Genomic DNA, 20,794 nt, shown 5'->3' on the forward strand with positions numbered 1-20,794 from the left:
ATGAACTCAGTTGCCTCCTCTCTGATCACCTCCCCCTGGCAGGGCGACTTTGCCAGCCCACAGAGGAAGAAGATCCAGGCAGTCCTGATGAGATTTGATAGGCAAGCATCAGACAGTAGGGGAGGAGGACCCCTCATTTCATAGAGGGGGAAGAGGTTGGGAAGGTGGAGCAGGGAGGAGATAAGGAAGGGGATATAATACACAATTGGGTTATAAAGTGAATAAATTGTAAAAAATAAAAAAATAAAGATTTATTGTTTATTTATGCAACTACATGAATATTGCCCCTATGTGCAACACTCACGGAGGCCAGAAGAGGGTGTAAGGTCCTCAGGAGAGGGAGTTAGAGACTTTTTTTGAGTCACTCAACATGGGTGCTGGGACTCCAGATTCTCTCCAAGAGCAGTAAGTATTCTTAACCTCTGATCCATCTCTCCAGCCTCATATTTGCAATTGCAAACAATCAGATTACAAGGAAGTTCCTTAAGTGGACAGATCGATTTGAAATGTAAACACTTCCTTTGCATATAATATCAAGGTCCAAAAATGTTGCTGCAACTAATATAAAACATAACAAAAATGTAACTGATATAAAACATATCTTCTTCAAACACACAGGGATTGAGACCTTTTAGCATAAGGCAGCACAGGTGATACACACCAACAATATGACATAGTGTGATTTAAACATTAACTATCTTAAAACCGAGCTTGTGGCAATAAAAATTTTGCATATAAGCACTATCTGGCTTTCTAATTTTCAATTAAAGTTCATATAGAAACACTGTCAGTTCCTTAGCAAAAGATGGTTTCCGGTTCCAGCCAGAGTGCAAAAGCAGTGCATGAGTGTAAAGGTTTCACTCTTGGCTCAGAATTTAAGTGAGAGGCTTCCATTGCTAAACCATTCAACTGCCGTGTGGTATGACCCAGGACAATGAACTTCTACTGCATCAAAAGTCACAGGACTGATGGTGGTTAAACCATGAGACTGAGTCTGACAACACACAACAGATTCAAGTATTTCCCACCAAATATCTGCTGAACAGAAGGCGTAAAACACTTCACACTTGCAAAGTTTTTTTGAAACTGTCCAATAAGATTCTGGTCCCAGTTGTAATGCATTTTAGACTTCAGCATAGTCATGCAGAATTCATCTTTCCCATGTTTGTAACTATTCCCATCAGCCATTGTAAGCTCTGCAGTGACTTCCTACTCGCACAGTGACTGAGCGCAAAGGAAGCGCTAGGGAGCCATCGGCACCACTGGCCTTTTGTAGCTGGCTGATGTTGTTCTGAATGTACTTAACTCCTTGTACAAATGTCCTCACCGAAACACCAATGGCCTTAAGTACTTTGTCATCTCTGCATACATCTCTTTAGCTGCTTCAGCCAGAGGGACTCAACTAGCTCATGACAGACTACAAAAGGCTTTCCTTGTGAGACTTGACAAATGAGTCCCCCAGAAGATGACTTTGGCTATAGCCTCATTCATGTTTATCTCTGTGAAAACTCATGCTGTGGTGAGATGTTCTGTCTTAAAACTTTCTGAATTTTCCAGCCACTGTTCACCTGAAAACATGTTTACTCTGGAAGTGTCAGTGTATTCTGTATTTTGCTGGCACAGCTATAATGGCATTATGCAATAAATTAATGCTTCGTCAAAATTGGAGCTCATTCTGCTATGCCCTAAAAGAGAGACATTCAAGGTCCATTTTTCCTGTTCTCACATGATAGGTATCTAGTAATGGGAATAAATAAGCAATAATAGCAAGACAGTATTTACTGTGATTGTACTGCACAGAGGAATGGCAAGAAAGCAGCTACACATGATAAATAGCTCCCCAAACCAATCATGGGCCATACACTGTGAATTTCATATAATTTCACTTCTTACAAGATATTATCTTGTGCTTTTCCATCTTTTTCAATATTAAAAACTTTGGTTTGAAACCAAAAGCTCTACATAAACATGCAGTGGATATATGTGGCTTATAATTTGTACTCTGCTGAGGTATATTAAAGAATACTGTTCATAAAATAAATATGAATTTATAATATCTTTGATTAGAAGATGAGATAACTATTCAAGAGTTTTCTCAGTAGAAACAGAAGCAGAGAAAATAACTGGCTATAAAAGTTCTAGAAGAAAAAAGTTCCAAATAACTAAGCATTAAAGACTTAGAATCTGGAGTGAACCCTTGGGCACGGTGCGCCGGCCTCTCACTTCTCACACTGTGCTCACAGGCACAGTGGTTATCTAGCTAACAAAGTTCCAGCTAGATTTCTCACTTGGGGAAGTGAGTTTACAAGGTTCTGGCATTTCACAGGGCTAACTATAGTTACTGGTGCCCTCACATTCCTTTCCCCACACCCTCCTGGCTGCCTGCTGGGGCATCAGAGAACTTAGCTGCTGTTCACTTAGGAAACCTGCCCCCTTTCTCAGAGATCCATAAAAAGGGGCCCAGGCTCTGCCATAGAGGCCTGACTCCACTACAGAGTTCCTGCAAAGCTATCTTTGATACTGAAGGCTGAACTCTCCTAGGAGTGTGTGCCCCAACATGCTGCTGTCTGTTAACTTTAACCCTCAACAATCCATCCTAATGTCTTGAACCCCACATCTCGGACATATATATATATATATATATATATATATATATATATATATATATGATATATACAGATATTTATACTGTGATTACATATATATAGTTTCCTTTATGAACACTTTTCCTACCCCATGGCATGCTAGTTTCCCCAAATTCAACTACAAAAAATAAATTATTTTCCCTCTAGATGCAGATACTATTTTCAGTTTTTCTCAATGTTTTTGTAACTTTTTGGTTTTTTTTTTGAAACAAAAAAGAAAGAAGGGAAGGAAGGAGGAAGAAATGGAAAGAGAGAAGGAAAGAAGAAAGGAACAAAAGGAAGAAAGAAACAAAGGAAAGAGGGAACGAAAGAAAGAAGGAAGGAAGGAAGACTGAAGGAGAAGATGACTGACTTTCTTCCCTGACAACTGACATGAGTACAGACAGGACGCAGATAGTCTCTGAGTTGCTCTGTGTCTCTGGGCCTCTCAGCTATCAGTCCAAACAGCTACTTAGTCAGTAAGTCAAACTGGAACAGGGGTCTGTTTATACTCTCACTAACAGGATATGATGAACTCAGGGACTTTGAAAGATTCCTGCATCTTATTTCCCTTTGTGTATACCTGGTGATTCCCACATATGAGACTTCCTGCTTGTTTTCATTGTTAACCAGAGAGAGCCCGAGGCTGTGCAGTGACAAGGAGACTTCGTGATCAGCCTGCTCCATTTCTTCCGCCTGGAGTGCTTTGGAAACCATGGCAACATCATCTGTGAAAAGCAGGACCCTCTGGCGCCCGTCGAGGAAGGACACCCAGTGTATCTGTATATTCGCATCATATGGAAACTGTCCACACTCATCCTGGAGAAAGAGAGATTTTAAGTTAAATCTGTATGGGCTTTTCATACTTAAAACAGATTTTAATAACTGGGGAAGATCAGAAAAGCTTAAAAAAAAAAAAACTACTGTAAGATAGAGAACCCCAGTCATCAAACTGACATAAGGCCAGCATTTATATAAAAATAACAGTGACACTCATCAGGTATGGGGATAGGACATAGTGGATAAAGTGGAACTCTACAAGTGAATTCTAAAGTTTGGAGCTCTAGAACTCATTTAAAAGCTAAGTGGAGAGGGTGGCTGTCAATAATGTGGGGGGCAGAGGAATCTGGAGCAAGCTGACTACTTAGACTAGCCACATAGAGAGACCCTGTCTTGATAAAGCAGGAAATGATTGAGGAAGACAACAGAAATCAATTTGGGGGTTCTACATGCATAAGTACATGCCCTCACATACTCAGACATTTGCCAACATATATACACACATGCCCACAAAATATATACTAAAGGGGACATGCGAAGGTACTGAGTGCATTTGGCCTTATTGAATGGTCACAGGATGGGGTCAAGGGATGGAAAGCTACAATATGAAAGTGAACGGTTGGGTGTTGAGTTGACCAGGGTGAGCCTGTGACTGTTTATGCCATCAACTTGACAGGGTCTAGAGTCACCTTGGAGACAGGTCTCTGGACTTCTACATCAAGTTAATAGGGGTGGTAAATACTCCCACATGTGCACAGCGCCCTTCCAGGTGCTGCAGTCCCAGCTTGCATAAAAAGGAAAAAGCAAGCTGAGTACCAGCATCCATCTCTCCCTGTCCCCTTACTTCAGATGTAATGTGACCAGATGCTTCACCCTCCCTGCCTGGATGGCCTGGACCTCCGTGAGTGACAAGAGGCCCGAGCACACACTCTCAACAAAGATGCCTTGCCAGGTACTCTATCACAGTAACCAGATAAACAACCAATGCAAATTATCTGCATTATAAATCACAAGAGTAACCTTCTTAAAACATTTCAATTCACTTTTGTTCCATGAAGACAGCACTTCTCTATCAAATGGTACCTTTAAGAGGTCATGCTCCCCAAAATTTGCCGCATAGCTCCAAGTGAGTTTCCTAGCGCCAGTGGGGTCTGCCCAAGCAAAGAGCCGAGTTTCTCTTGGCAGCAACACTAGTTCCTCCTGCGACCCGCTGAAACGATTGATGGAGGGAAGATCAGTACGCTCTGGCCCAGAGAAACCCCAAAAGCCTTATGGACCTGCTTAGTTAATAACATACATTTCATCCCCAAAACAAGTGCACTAACAGGTTCCATAACTAGCAGTTCTGAAGCCTGCGCAGACAGAATGTGGCAGTGCAGTGCACATCCAGAGATGCATTTTCAGACAGGTGCACTTACCATTACCAGGTTACAAAGGGAGGGGCAATGTTTAAGACATGACTTCACAGTCCTTTGTCTGCATCCTGAAATTCATAAAGACCCGGAGCTCAAAAACTTTTCCTCATGTTTGCTATCAAGCCACTTGACAAAAAGACCCATCTGAACTGATCTGGATCTTTAAATAGCATCTATTTGTCCTAATTCAAGCTGTAGAAATATAAAAGTGGTTGATGAATGGATGGATACTGTGCCAAAACCAGTCAGTGTGTTAGAAATAAACACCACAGACTCCTTGCCACCGCTGTAAAGTCTGAAGACTTCTGGGATGTGAGACTCCAACATTTTTCCGAAGGGACCGTGGATCAGTGAAAGCAAAGTTAAGATTCTAATAGAACCTATTCCCATACCTCTGTTTATATGTGAGGACATCCCACTGTGTGTGGTTCATTATCAAAGCAGGTGCAGATCCCTCATGGTAATCAGAGAAGGTTATGACAGTTGAGTGTTCAGCAGTGTTTATATCCACCAAGATACCTCCATTCTGTTTCAGGAAAAAAAAAAAAAAAATATATATATATATATATATATATATTTATTCAGTTTACTGGTTCAATCTTGATTACACATTCAATTACCTGAACAAATACACTGCTTACTTTCCAAAGTTCCTCCTGACTCTGGTTTTTACAAACATATGTTGGCATTAAATGGGCACATAGAAGCCCTAACAAGTAATTACCAGAGCTCTAGAGCACAGCTTACAGAAATATGTTCAGGCAACTTTTAAAAGTCAAAGACACCGTGTTTTACAATACGAAGACTTACCAGATCTTCCAAGCTCAGCAAAGTGCCATTGTCCTGTCGGTTGTAAAAGAATGGCTTGGAAGATCCCTCGTAGCCCACCACTCTCACACAAAGTTTGCCAGACAAATTTTCAGGCCAAAATGGAATGCACTGAAAACATTAAACATAAGATCAGTTTTTAAACTGTGCTGTGACATAAGATACTGCCTCATCAAGCATGCTGAGTCATCAAGTTTTCAAGTCTAAGTCTGATCTGAGTACAACATCCTAAAAATTGTTTAAATGTCTTCTGTACTTTGTAGTAACAGGCTGACAAGCTGGATGTGGTGGAAAACTGAAGCTGAAGCAAGAGGACCCCAAGTTTAAGGCCAGGCTGGGTTACACAGCAAGGGCCCATTAGAAACAAAATAAAACACCTGTAAATATGAAACCAAAATGCGCTCATCAGGACAAACATCTACTAATCTATACGTAATTGTAGCAATTACATTATAAAAACCTCGAAAGCATATTGACTAAGAATGCCGCCATAGCCTGCATACTTAAAACCTATACTCTTCATGACATTTGCTTTTGTGTCTTGCCAAATTCACTTCGCTGACGCACAAGAAATTTTTCACAGAGCATCTTCTCTACACACCCGAGAAAGCCAAAAGCAGCCATGGAAGGAGCTAGCATACAACAGACTACAAGTTCAGACCCCAAGAGCAGCAGTGAAGATTTTAACTAAAATATAACAGCTTGAGCTTCTGTTTCTCCATCTATAAAAGGGGACTCTTAGTTCTTCATACAACACAAAATGGGGTTCTACTGTAAAGCACTTGGTAAATTCTATTTCTGAATTGACATACTACTGCAGCAAACCCACATCCAAGATAAGAAGACAAGCATTTCTACAGAGCACAGTGGGTCTATACACTTTCCGTAGCACAGCTATCAATTTTCATCATATGGGAAGAACTGGAGAATGGACTGCTAGCCATCGACTAGGAAATATTACCAATAATTTTCTACAGGGTGAAATAAAGATTGTTTGAGGCTACTGTCATACTTAACACATATATATGAGACGGTGTAACAAGATTCACATTTACATGTTCCTATTTATCTACACATTTTAGAAATCAGGCATATTTAGGGAGGGAAGTTTACCTCTGAAGAAGCGACATAGTGCCACTTGTTGGTTGGTATGGAATCATCAGGGCCAATCTCTCCAACTTCTAGCTCTAAAGAAGACTTGTTTGCAACAGTCCAGAAGGGGGTCAGAGTGACTATCCGTGAGAGGTTAAAACTGCTCATTTTGATGCTAACCCCGACCTGAGGGAAGGAAACAAACGAGATTGTTCTCCTGCTCTTTATTCAGTGTCAAAAATAAAGACATATGTCACACACACATAACTTGAAATATCTAGAGAAGAATTGTTAAATAAAGCAACTAATAAAAGCTGTATTCTACCATCATTTCTCTCTCTCACACACACACAAAGACCTGGTTTCTTACATCAGCTTTATCAGAAATCAACAGCAGAACACAGATCACCATATCAATAATAACTTGCAATAACAGATTTACTGTCTAGCTTTTTGTTACTTCTTATTAATCCAAATGTTAATTGTGTTATAGTTAGTAGGCTCAAATTTTATTTTTCGGTTACCAATAAAATTAGAGTTATGAAGCAGTAGTAAGTGGGTTACATGACATCAGATTATTTAAATTTTCAAAGTAGTCAAGCTTAAGATTTAAGACTTCATTGATGGGGTATATGGAGTAAAGATTTTCGTGTATCTTGAACAGAAACCAAGTTGCCCACTCCAATGGATTCAACCCCCTGTTTAAATTTTGGCAAATTCAAGTTCTGTTTTGACACAGTAATCACAGAAATCTACAGACAGTCCTCCATAGAATAGTTGACTTGAGAGCTCTGTTCACTTTAGGAGCCGGCTTACTTACTGGAGTGTGGAAATGTATATGAAGCCAAAGCGAATGTTCTTACCAGGTATTCCATATTGGTGGCAGGGCACTTCACACACCCATAGCTTCCCACGGTATCCAATGAGAAACCACTGGACCAGGCACTTGTTGAAATTTTTAACTGTACCTACACCGGAGAAAACATAACATGTAAGAAGCCTAAAGAATGGTATTAATTTCACTGCTTTTATAAAAACTGCTAGACTTCTGGAAACTCCAGTATCTTGAGACACAGAAAAATATAGTCAAAGAATAGAGGTATAGCTCTGACCTTCCCATTCACCTCAGCAATGAATGTAAATTTGTCTCTAAATTATTTAATTAAAATTAATGTACTTAAGCACAGCTTTCACGTTTTCATGTTGTTCAAGTGCTATGGGACTCTGTTACAGACAGTCGGGCTCTACCCAGACCCACAAAAGTTAACCCATAGACAGGACTCAGCAAGCAACTCTAAAGCTATCTAGGTGACAATAACTGAGATCTGAGACCCATGACTGCAGGCAACATGCCTGGGGTATGTGGAGTCACTGTAAGCAGAAAACCTTCTCTCCATTAATGATGAGCAGTGTCTAAGGATGGATAAGATGAGACCGGGGAGAACAGAGTTGGAGGGATTAGCAATCGGGGTAAAGGGCAGAGCATACATAAAAGCCTAGGGTTGTGTACTGACCATAAAAGCCTAGGCGTCTTCTCTAAAGGCTAGCTTAGGAAGTATAGGGAGGTGCATCTGATACAGGCCAATTCAACTGCTGTGTGTTTTCTCATGCCACACCAGCACTATGACAGTGAATAAAATAAAGCTATAAAATAAAGTCCACCAGGCAGGACTTCAATAATGCAGTGGTCCTGCAGCGCCTGAAGAATGGGGAGCCCTGCATCAGCTGATTGCTGCTGGGAGTTCCTAACGCCCAGCTGGAATCTGCAGCCTTTAAAATCTCATTGGACTTAATTCACACACAGCCAAGCAAGCTTTTGGATCCCCAAGTCTCTAGATTTATAGCTTTCCTATTTTAACTTGCTAGAGCATACCTTATTTTTGCTAAAAATGTTCTTCTTCTTGAAAGAGAATAAAATGATGTCCCTGAAATCGGCTGGATGTTTAGCATGTATCTCCTCAGAGCGATACTGGAGAACCCGAGTAGTTTTGTTGATTAGCCAATAGGGACTGAAGACAGACAGCTCCATCCGGCAGCCAATTCGCCTAACGTGTACTGACAAGTCAACTGTCATCACTTCCGCTGTGTCTGAGGAAAAACACACGAGGAAGAACTCGGGAAGTGTGTCGCAAATGCGGAAGTGTCCATTCCAGTTCTTGCCCAGGTATTTCACCAGGACTAGCTCCATGATCTCGCCGCTGATTCGTGAGTGGAGGACGTCAGCAGCGCTGCCTTCTGCCAGCTCGTGGGTTTCTGCAGTTCCCTAAAAACAACCACACAAAACCAAGCTTACCAGCCACAATTCTTAAATAACAAAATCCGTATTTAAGACAATGCTAAATATCCTACCAAGGAAGGCTGAACACCAAATCCAACCACGCTTATATGTTAGAAATTCCCAGCAATTGCTAAGGACTCCAAAGGGAACACTCTATCACGTCCACAGTGGGGGTTTCTTCTTGTTAAGTCTGTAGGCAAGCCATTCTAAGTTTTGAAAAAAAAAAAAATCTATTGTCTACGCCAAGAATCAAAGACTGGATCTGGGACCCCAGCTTTTTCCATTAGCGCTGGATTATAAAATGAGCCACTTCAATGAAAGGACATCAGTTTCTCCTCTCTGTTCCAAGGTCAGGGCTCATGGCTACTACATGTATGGAATCAAGAAAGGCAGGCCAAGCAAGGTGGCTCTGCTTTCAAAATGAACACGAGGGCTGGAGAGATGGCTCAGCAATACTGGTCTTGCACAGGACCTGAGTTCAGCTCCCAGCATCCACACCCAGTCGCTTCCAACAGCTTGTAACTCCCAACTCCAGGAAATCCAACCTTCTTCTGGACCCCTTGGACACTGCACTCACATGTACACACACTTAAAAACAGAAAATAAACCTTTTAAAATTTGAATGCTGGTGATAGAGACTGGGATTCTTTACTGCGGCCTTCTTAATTAACTTCTGTCTCCATAACTCAGGAATGGACCATTGTTTGATAAAGAAAAGGAATCATTTAGGTTCCAAAACACTCCCTAAGGCCATTGCATTTTAAAACATCATAGCACATACAAAAATAATTATAACATCTCATATACCCACATAGCAGAAAGTGGATTTTATTTCCAGCATAAACTGTAAGGCAAAAACATCAGGATGAGATATTTCTATTTGCATTTTTCTCTCCCTTTAAGTAATAAGGCAACATAATGAAAAGATGGATGAGGTTCTGTGACAGGCACAGCAGGGGAAAGTGGCAGGGTTTGGAAAGCTGAGCTGCTGAGGTTGGAATCCCAGCTTCACCACCGCTAGGAGGAGGATGTTGGATGAGACACTTGATCCCTCTGTGACTCAGTGAAAAGGTCAAAAGGACTGCACCCACTACAGAGGCCACTGTGAGGATCCACACATGCTAACACACAGAGAGTAAACAGTGTAAGGCCTAACTGTCAGTGCTATGCCAGGTTAGCTGTAACGAACACAGCTTAAAAATATGAGCCACCACCTTAAACTAACACCACGAAACACAACAAGAATTCACTTTGTACAATAATAGTAATAAACATTATAAATAAATATTATAAATAAAGAATAATGAAAACACAAGACACGCACCTCCAGCAAGTATCTTAGCGAATATGGCAGAAGGTTCCGCAAGGTGAGAGGAGGGTGGAGATGGATGATGTAGGCTGGGTCCCAGTCTTCCCCGTGGGCACTGATGTAGCTCAGCTCATCGGGCAGGGCGACGGTGTTCACGATGAGCGGCAGGAAGTTGACCTCTGCTGAGGGGCACTGCAGCATGCACCTGACCTCCCTGCTGCGGTGCAGCTCTTCCTTCCAGGAAATGTACGTGGTGGACTGTGAGTACTGCTGCTCCAAGCTGCCAGCCGGCTGAACGTACAACTGGCACCTACAGAGGTTTTGACGGAAGGTGAGGAAAAGAACCTCAGGTCCTTTGCAGCGACTCCAAAAGGTGGGCACTGATATTCTTACAAATGCAGGCACCACTGCTAAGAAAGTCCAGAATGTGCCCAAAGGGACAGCTACCCCTCAGAGGAAGGACAACTTGAAATATTTTCATTTTGACTATAAGGGCAAGCTAATAAAATATATAACTTAGAAAATTACAAAATATCAAATATCAGATCAAGAGTTTATACTATAAATTCAAAAGTAATATGTATTTCTGATCAAAAGAATAAACTCATATGTATTGTAAAAATGGCTGCTGTATGGCTGGGACACCTCTCTCCCTAAAACAGAGATCCAGTCATAAAATTAAGAATACATGGTTTACTTTCTTTTATAACATTTGTTTATTTATTTAATCAACAACCCACATTAGCTGTATGAATTAACAGGCTTCACTGCGGTATTTCTACATTCCCTACGCTAACTGTGCACATTCACCTTCCGCGCTCCGCCCCCGGCACCCTTCCAAGACCCTCACCGCCTTTGGCAGTGCTGCCCATCCACCCCAGCTCTGCTGACCACCATCCCATTTGGAAGCTAGCACAGCACAGACAGGCGCACCTATAGGAATCCAAAGGGACGTGGAACTCTTCCTCAGGTCTGGCTATTCCAATACGCTCCAACAGCTTAACATTCTTGACAAATTTGTAGATGATAAATGCTATTGAAAAGTGGTTTTTAATCTGTTGGAAAGGATATATAAATGTTTTTAATGACATGTAAGTTTTTTTTTAAACGCATTAGCAGCACACACATTTATTTTAGATCTAAAAAGGTTCAACTTAATATTGGAATGTTTCCATTGGCTAACAACAATATTTAAGTATCTAAGTGTTACATATTAACAGTTCAAAGTCAGCATTGCCACGTCAGCTACATATCAAGTGGGTATGTTGTTAGTCTATGCTGCCCTTAAGGACGCACCACTCCTGAAGATTTCAGCCATGTTTTCTCATCACAACCTCCCATGAACACACATGTGACAAAGAAATGAGCAAAGCCGTGGAGCTCTTTTCCTGACTGCACTGTGCAGTGTGCTGCGGCTAACAGCGACCTAAGAAGTAACAGGATCCAAAATGTAGAATAGTTCCCATCCATCTGTGTGGTCAGGTGGGGAGAAATGTTCTTCACACTGACACACACCGAATGAAGCCTGTAGTCAATGCTGCGAAGACTACGAGGGTTGGTACAACCATAAAGGTAGAAAGGAAAATGTTCACATACATTAAAATGTTTTTGTTTGTTTGTTTTACGTGAGGATAGGTCATCGCAAACACCTCCCACACACTGAAAAACACAGCCTCAAGCAATGACATTCTGAGAGAACTGGAGGCTATCCTACTTGACAATCAACCATAATTACAGTATCTCAGTTCAAAATCCCTACAGGAACAGAACAATGTCTAGACGTTTAAGTGTTCCAAATCTCTCAAGGAACTTAGTGAGTGCTTATGGTTTACAAAGCAGTAAAACCGGACTCAAAAAACAAATAAATGAAACCACTTTTCACGTCATTTAGAATAAACCACGTTAAGAGAGCAGGATAGTGGCAGAGGCTGCTTCGCTTTGCCATTTACTTCTGGGTAATCAGAGGTGCTCGGCAAGCTTTGCTGCACCTCCCAAGCTCAGCCAAACATCTGACCTCTGCCTGACACACCCCAAGAGGTGCAGGATCTGAACCCTGCCTGGCACACCCCGAGAGGCGCATGCTCCCTTACAGCATTACCTGCAGAGGCGAGCGGAGAGTCACCACCTTGTTCCCTTCGGTTGCGTCGATCTGCACCAACACGGAGTCAGAACAGCTGGCACTGGGATTCCGTATGTTATACAGCCGCCGGCCAGGCCTGGCCACGGGGACACTGCCCACTTCTGTATAACCGTGTGGCACTAACGCAGAGTACGGGGAAGAGAATTACAAGTATGTACTGTTTAATAAATATAATGTCTCTATAATGGTATCATTACCCTGAAAATCTCAGACATCTCACTATGGCCACCTTTCTCCCTTAACTGAATGGTCGTTCTTTTTGAAACGTACCACTGATTATTTAGGGAATAGTAAGTAATAATCAGGCTTCATAAGACATTTATTAATTAAGGTCAATCTTATGTTTAGAAGAAACCATGAGGTGAATTATCAACTATTTATAGCAACCCCTAACGAATGTCTCCCAGGATATCTTCGGCAAAATAGTACTGGATGATTTATCAAAAATAAAGCTGCCACCATTCCCACAATTGCTCCGAAGATCCAAAAAGCGTGGCATACCAAAGGTCAGTGTGAAGAAGGTACTCTCCTGCCGGCTCAGAACCGTCAGCTTTCCTTGACGGGAGGGTTCCAGGCTGGCATATTCCAGCTCCAAATGCTGCCCGGCATCCACGTCATAAACGTCGCTCTTCTCGGGGGAACCCATTACCCTGAGGTTGCGATTGGGCTGCACCTTCATGGGAATACCCAGGGCGTTTCTCACTGTAAAAGGAGCCCTGTCTTTCAGAGAGTAGTCAAAAGTAGAAGCCGCTCCCTCGGAGAAACCCTGCAAGGGAACACAGCACAGTACAACCTCAGCAATGTATTTCTCACGAGCACTTTTCCACAGCTACCTGCTTTCTGAAATTTATTTTGATGACAAAAAAAAAAAAAAAAAAACAAAAAACAACCCATACACATTTCCTTTTTTTAAATCCTACATGAGATGTTTCAAATTAGAATCACACATACTTTTGCTAAATTGTTGAAAACATTGAGACAACTTTTAGATATTGTGATATTCATTGTAGCTCCTGAAGAAATATGAATTGCCATTTGTGGCTCAGGAATAAAGTCATCTCCTGGTATCAAACTTTTATCCTGGATTGGGTTCTTCTTCACCTAGGAAGATAAAGAACATACAGAATGTAAGTTACCAGCCAACTTTTAAAAGCTCAACAGTGAGGGATTCAGCTGAACTGGCTCTTTTACAATACAGGTCCTCAAGGTCTCATTTTCAACCATGTCCCTGTGATTCAGCAAGGAATGGCAGTCATCTCTCCGCACATAGGCCATGGAAAGGAAATGCTCAACATGCTGCCATTGTGAGGAGCAGCTGCACCATCGGACTCGTTGCCAGGGCAAGCTAGCTCCTAGCATGCCTCCTAGCCTGGGTCTGTGTTAGTCGGCAATCGAAGGAGACTCCAAAGGCTAGAAGAGTCCTCTGGAGACAAGAGGATTTTTCCTACTACTTTTTTGGTAAATAACATGGTACGCTTTTGGATTAAATTTACTGCAAATAACATTCACATTTTCATTCCAATAGTACTTCAAAACCTTTGTTACATATTCTTTTTCAGTCTCCTTACGCCAGGGAGAGGCAGACTAGATGCCATCTCTACTTTAGTCAGGAGGAACCGGGATCCAAGGTAAGTGAGTCACCATCTTTAAAAAAGAATTTGCTACGCAAGTGTCTATGTGTGACTACTCCATCAGTGACCACAGTGAGGCAAGTGACGATGGTCTGTTAACAGCACACATCTCACAGTTCTGTGTCCCCCGGGGGGAGGAGAGAAAACATGCTTTGATAGCAAGAATTCTGAAATACTAAGAAATATCAATATCAGAAAATTCATCATAATATTAATTCTCAACTGGGGGCGACTCGTCCCTAAAAATCACTTATTAATTCAAAAGGTTCCATTAGTGAGTTTTATTTACCAGTATGTACTATATTAGAAATGAAAAAAGAGAAAAAAATAATATTTAAAAATAAAAATTATGTGTTAACATTTTAATGGGAAACTATCTTTAAAATATAAATACCAAGAAAGTTTTTGCCAAGTATCTTGAATGCCTGAAGAAAGCAGATGAATCCTCAGTTCTTTCAGCTGTATTCAGTCTCTCAAAAACCCAACTGTACATTCATGAGAAAAATAGGAATAAGAATTATGTGTGATGTTTCCTTATTACTGTGAAAGGAGTTACGGCCTCACGTACTTAAAGGGGATTCATGACCTTAGACCAAGTCTTGAAAATAACTGAACTGAAAAGCTAGTCAGGACAACTCTCGGCATGACGCTATGCAGAGCACTGGCTTCCTTACATTAAGCTTTAAGCTCCATGGTTTTTTCCCCTCCACTCTTTCAATCAGTGGCTCCCACACAGCATGGGTTTCATTATAATAGTGAACCTGAAAAGGTGAAGAATTTCAATTACTTGGTTGTTCAACATTAATCATATAATTATATAATCAGTATCTAATTATATATAAAAGTACATTAAGCTACTGCTTGATCTCAAAAGCCATTTGAAAACCCACCTAAAGAAACCTGCACAAAACACAGTGTCGTTCCCCCTTCCTTTTGCTCTACTGTTATAAATTACATAGCAAGAGACTCCTTAAGAATAATTATCACATGTAATCCTACACCAGCACATTGAACACTAGCGTGTGCTATCTGATCACGGGAGACTTGCTACAGCCATGCATCTCCGCCATGGTACCTCCCACCTGTGCTCTAGAGATGGCGATGTGACCATACCTCCAGAGTCATGTCAGCAGCGGCAGCCATTAGAGAAGTCCAGTTTTTAATATTTCCAGAGAACTTGGACTCTGCCAACAACAAGGGCACAGTGCGATGCCCAAGGCCACATTCTAAGGTGACTTGAACAGACTCCACAGCAACCACACAATTTTCCTCTATCGGCGGATGCTCAAAGTCTCTGAAATTTTCTGTTACTTCTGTTGCCATGTCAACACCAAGAAACCAAGAGTTATAATCAGTGATGGGTTTGACGGCCCAGAGATTGTCCATCTCTTTAGCTGTGTCTTTCGATTCATCTTCTTTGGTCTTTGGAGCCATAGCAGCCATGATTGTCATCACAGTATTAAGGATTATAGGTGAAATCTTTAAAAAGGAGAGCAGAAAAATGTTTACACTAGATTCCTTCCCAAATGAGAATTAAAACACATGATTTAAAAGTTAAAAAACTTAAGTAACTTACATTTAAGTACATTAAATTCTGGACAAAGGAAAAATAAGAAAATAGGAATTCAACGAACTACATAGGATTTCAGCTCAGTTGTCTGGAATCAAGTAGTTCATGTTATGTCAACAGTGGAAACCCCAAGGAGAAACTGATAATTCAGAATCAGATGATGTCACATGAACACGCAACAACAAAAATATACATATACAGCCAGCTTTTTCACTGTATTCCTAGTCACTACTCAAGGTCAGAAGCAGGAGGCTGAGATGGAGACCACTTCATTGCACCCCAAGTTCTAGGATTTACACCTACTCATCTCTGGAGAATGCCCTGGGTCACTCTCACTCCTATAACACCTTTAATCGAGGCAGGGCCCTCAGCCCACCCACCAAAATGACAGCAGCACAACTGTTTTTAAAGCCAAACCTAGGCAAGTCATTGCCAAGTTAAAATCCCCAGAAACCCCCAGCTTTCTTGAACTAAACTCAAACTCTCCTTGGCTAGGTGCCAAAAGCTCTTTGTGAGCCACAGCCTGTTCAGCTGGCTAGCCAGAGTTTAAAATGCATCAGGGTAAATAGATTCCTCTACTGTTTATTCCTCACAACCCCCACTTCCTGCTAGACATCGCCAGACGGAGATTCCAGCACACACTGCTGTTGACCTACCGTCAGCTGAGGCCTTGGTTTTTCCCTTGTCTTAGGACTGTCACCTGCAGCTTAGTGGACGCTCAGACTTACACTCTGCCACGCCATCTGTGCAGGCTCAGGGCCCGCCTTCTAAGTTCTTAACTTCTACTTCTTCACACTTTGCCTTTGCGCATACTGCCAGTTCTAAATAAATAACCTTTTTCTCCTCTTCACCAATCATCCATCTATCGAGTTTGGAAAGTCAATTCAAGCTTTCAGACAGCTTTTCCTAGGTTTGCTCTAGTTTGGATTTAACGCTCTTTGCTTTTTCTCCCAACAGCACCTTGTGTGTGCTGCCTGCATTGATTTCCTTTTTCTTCCTCCATGTCATTAACTCTCTCCTATGCAAGAACCATAGATACCCAATGCCCACAAAGGACCTCAACACACAGTAAAGGTGAAAATATTTGTAGAGTGTGGTGGCAAACAGCTTTAATTCTAGTACTAGGGAGGCAGAGGCAGGGGGATCTCTATAAGTTAAAGGCCATCTAGGGCTACAAAGTAAGACCCTGCTCAAAAGTAAAATGTTAAAATGTTTATTGAATAAATAAATATACATACAGACATGAAATATATTATCCCAAAAGTTAACCTAGTGTCTTAGAAAAAAAAATACTATTAATTCAAAGAGGTTTTCCTCCATGTAGCATTCTATATATTTGAACTGGTAATTTCACTAGTCAGTAAAACACAATTTAAGGCAATTTAATAAAATCCAGTAATTTTTAAATTCTGAAAAATGTACTGTCATTTACACAACACTGCAGATTAAATCAATTTAAGCCTCATTTCAATCATTGTCGCTGACCTATAAAGCAAAGCTCCTATCGTTACTGGCACAAACCCCTTCATTTTTTTCAGAGTCCGGAAAAAAGAAAAACAGAATGCTTCTCCATTTTCCACTTGCAAATGGGCACAAAGTCAGCTTAAAGAATATAAAGGGCAGGCTGGAGAGGGACTGCTGTGTGAAGTGATCTCTGTAAAAGCAAGAAGACCTGAGCCTGGATCTCAAGCAGCCACATAAAAGGACAGGAGTGGCAGGACCAGGGAGCCTGCTGACCAGCCAATGCAGCCAACCAATGGGCTACACGTTACATAAGAGACAGCGTTTCAAAAAACTAAAGAGAAACAAATCAAAGGCCAACCTCTGCCTCACCATGCACACAACACTCACAGAGTAATACATAAAAATGGAAAAACAGAATCTGAATGCTAGTAGAAAATACTGGAGGGTTTTTCTTTCAGTACTTTACAAAAGGGTTTAAAACACAATAAATCCTAATCATTCATCTCAAGTATATACCTGCCACCTGCATATCTGTAAGCCAAACAGAATATTTAACCACATAGTTATTAGACTGAATCAAATTAAATAGCTAACAAAAGCCAAATAACCACAAATAATCTCAACTTCATCTCACTATTCTCATTCCCTTCCTTTCCCACCCAGCTCTGTTCTTCCCTCCTATAACACCCCCCGCCACGCACACATACATGCAATAGAATAGAAAAAAAGAAACTCTCATCATGTGTACAGATAGAAGGTATTATTACAGGCAGGTGAGATAGCTCAGTGGATAAAGTCTTGTCGTGCAAGTCGGTCAGCCTGAGTTCAATCCCTGAGAAACACAGCAGAAAGAAAGAACTGACTCCACAAAGTTATCCTTTGAACTCCACATGGTGCCACGGAATATGTATACACACACACATATGCACACATGCACACTCTCGTGTGCGCGGACACACAGCAATAAAAACAAAAATATTTATAAAATTATTTCAAAAAGTGTTCTTTTCAAAACAACACAAATAAGCATGTGTATGAAAGAAAAAAAAATGTTTGAATCACAGAGCTATTCCAATTACCAAGAAAGTGCCCAGGAATAATGCAAGGGTTGTGAGACGCCAAGACACTGTTGCAAAGCACTGAAAATATACAATACTACATAAACTTCAGCCAAAGAATGTGTATGAGGCACCAACCTTAATTACAAATTCTTTAACCATAATATTAATGTTTTGTTTTCCTGAAGACCACGTACACTTTTCCATAAATAAGGAGCAGGGCTGCAACACCTAGAAACAGAAAAATGAAGGTCACGTTCTCCCAGTAACAGATCCATTATGTGCCGCACACTTACAGACCCAGACTAGCTTTACCACAGGCAGAGGCACATCAGCTGAGGCTCTCGGCAAAGCTCGCGACAGAGCTGGGTGCTTCAAGGACTTTAAATAGTGCTAAGAAAGGTCACCACTCCGAAAAGAAGGACTGAAGGATGCAGGTTAACTATCCCAAAGCAGTTCCTGCTTGTTAAAACATCAGCTAAACCAGTGTTCTCAACCTCCCTAATAACATTCCCTTTAATATTGTTCTTCACGGTGCAGTGAGCTCCAACCTTACAATTATTTTCCTTGCTACTTCACAGCTGTAGTTTCGCTACTCTTCTGAATTGTGATGTAAATATCTGATAAGCAGGATATCTGACATAAGACCCCGACAGGGGTTGCAAACTACAGGTTGAGAACTATTACTCTAAAGGAAGACCTGCAGAAAATGTAGCTTTGAGATAACTATAAACAGGAGCTACCACCAAGGGTGTGGCTAGGATATGACGATTCATGGAGACTAACAGACTTGTGAACACCACAGATAGGGTCCTTCTGAGAACAAACCTCATCTTCAGTCTTGATGAGTATTGAACTATGAAGCCTGGAATCTTACATATATCATTAAAAATATGAAGTAACTTTACCTCATAATAGGTGACAGTGGTGTAACTTTGGCAGTGTTTAATTAGAACCTGTCTTCAATGGCGTGATCGCTATCCATTTTCTATGGCATGTAAACAATGACTTATCAAAGAATAATTCATGACCAAGTACAGAAGCTTAGGCTTCACTCCCTGCTGCACAGGACATAGCTCAAAAATTCCTCAAATTTAAATCAGTGCTGCACGTGAGTCAAGCAATATAACATTTTCTTACCATAAACTTACAGCTATGACACTAAAAATTAATTGGTTTAACTAAGGTAATTAAAATTACAAATTTCAGTAATAATGCAAAGCACCACTTAAATTAACTTTTAAAAACAGAATACAACTGTCTCTTTTGGTCACATGACTCCAACTGAATTTTTTTATATCAAGTTTGGTTTTTTATTTACTCATTGGTTTTACTCCAAAGAACAAATAAAAAGCTGGGGGGGGGGGGGGAAACCACACTGGGTCCTGATAAAATTCAAGATCTATCCAACAGAAATGTAACAATACAGAGTTCTCCTGGAGGCAGCCCTACTTCTGTCACGAGGATCATGGCTCAGCTTCCTAACATCGCAGAAAGCTGAGTCTGCGGTGTCCAGCAGAGCTCTCCCCGGCAGAGCCTAGGATTCCACCCTCTCACGGGCTTCACCGCCACTGTCCACAGTCTCTCTCACCGTAGTGATGCTCTTCCCTCTCCTTTCTCTCAGGAAGGGGCAGGCGAGCACTTTCAGGTCTCTCACAGAGGCTTCCATCATCTGCTCGAGTTTGGACGTGGAGAGGGAAAGGTTACACTGGAATGAGGCGGTCAGAGCAGGCGCGTCGGCCTTTGTCAGGTTGGCAACAAATACCACTTCTGGGTCTGTGATCATGGCCTTCAAAGTCATGTTCGGCCTCACAGAATCATCTGAAGAAACAGCAGGGAAGAAAAATTTTAATATAAATCTTCATAATGGGTCATTTATCCATTGCTGATTCTGCACAAATAGATAGAGAGAAAGAGAGACAGACAGACAGACAGACAAGTAGGTAGGTAGGTAGATAGATAAATAAAACAATTAGAAATCTGGCCAAAGATGGTCACTCCTACTTGGATCTTTTAGAAGTGACACATTTGGAAGTTTCTTGGGATGCAGGTCAGGAGAGTGCACAGACAAGCACACGATGTATGGAGTAACGCTGCAGGGCTCAGAACAGAAAACAGAGCAAGCCGCGAGGAAAAGCGCCTCTGGTGACGAAGACTAACCTCAGTCACCAGTTTACTTCCGTTTCACCCAAAAGACCACTCCCCATGCCATATGGCCTGCAGTACAAACTTACAGAAGTAAGCCCAGCAGTATCGGGTATGACCCCTATAAATAATACCATAGCAAATGACAAAATAATATTCCAGTCTTGCCAATACATGCTCAGTTTGCAACTTTGCCGTGTTTTACGTCAAAGGAAACAAAAACAAAATATCTGACCTTAAAATAATTTAAAGTTGAACAGAGAAAATCACCAATCTATTTCAAAAAGCTGAAATATAAAAACTACCAACTTGGAAATGGCTTCACCGTTCCCCTACTCTAGGCACTCACAGGCTTGCTCAGAGTCTACGGAACCACAGGGGCTTCTGGGTCAGGCATGCCTTGTCCTTCCCTGTCTCCACCTCCTCCTTCTAGCTTGTCTATTGCCCATTGATGCACTAG

General features: G+C 41.3%; 1 protein-coding gene across 5 annotated transcripts in view; it reads right to left on the minus strand.

The window, feature by feature from the left end:
• The window catches only part of Vps13c (vacuolar protein sorting 13 homolog C), a 149,519-nt gene that overhangs the window by 29,718 nt on the left and 99,007 nt on the right, over positions 1 to 20,794 (minus strand). For all 5 annotated transcript variants that reach the window (XM_060384831.1, XM_060384833.1, XM_060384832.1 and 2 more), the window contains 16 exons: positions 19,781 to 20,010; positions 18,328 to 18,420; positions 15,211 to 15,576; positions 14,772 to 14,858; positions 13,418 to 13,567; positions 12,968 to 13,232; positions 12,425 to 12,585; positions 11,260 to 11,381; positions 10,342 to 10,636; positions 8,613 to 9,002; positions 7,603 to 7,707; positions 6,761 to 6,925; positions 5,630 to 5,758; positions 5,212 to 5,345; positions 4,488 to 4,614; positions 3,208 to 3,443 (listed from right to left, as the gene is read on the minus strand). In XM_060384831.1, the coding sequence (XP_060240814.1) occupies positions 3,208 to 3,443; positions 4,488 to 4,614; positions 5,212 to 5,345; positions 5,630 to 5,758; positions 6,761 to 6,925; positions 7,603 to 7,707; positions 8,613 to 9,002; positions 10,342 to 10,636; positions 11,260 to 11,381; positions 12,425 to 12,585; positions 12,968 to 13,232; positions 13,418 to 13,567; positions 14,772 to 14,858; positions 15,211 to 15,576; positions 18,328 to 18,420; positions 19,781 to 20,010 (3,055 nt within the window). The remainder of the gene's footprint in view (positions 1 to 3,207; positions 3,444 to 4,487; positions 4,615 to 5,211; positions 5,346 to 5,629; positions 5,759 to 6,760; positions 6,926 to 7,602; positions 7,708 to 8,612; positions 9,003 to 10,341; positions 10,637 to 11,259; positions 11,382 to 12,424; positions 12,586 to 12,967; positions 13,233 to 13,417; positions 13,568 to 14,771; positions 14,859 to 15,210; positions 15,577 to 18,327; positions 18,421 to 19,780; positions 20,011 to 20,794) is intronic.

This window comes from Meriones unguiculatus, chromosome 6 (assembly GCF_030254825.1).
Source record: "Meriones unguiculatus strain TT.TT164.6M chromosome 6, Bangor_MerUng_6.1, whole genome shotgun sequence".
NCBI classification, from domain to species: Eukaryota; Metazoa; Chordata; class Mammalia; order Rodentia; family Muridae; genus Meriones; species Meriones unguiculatus.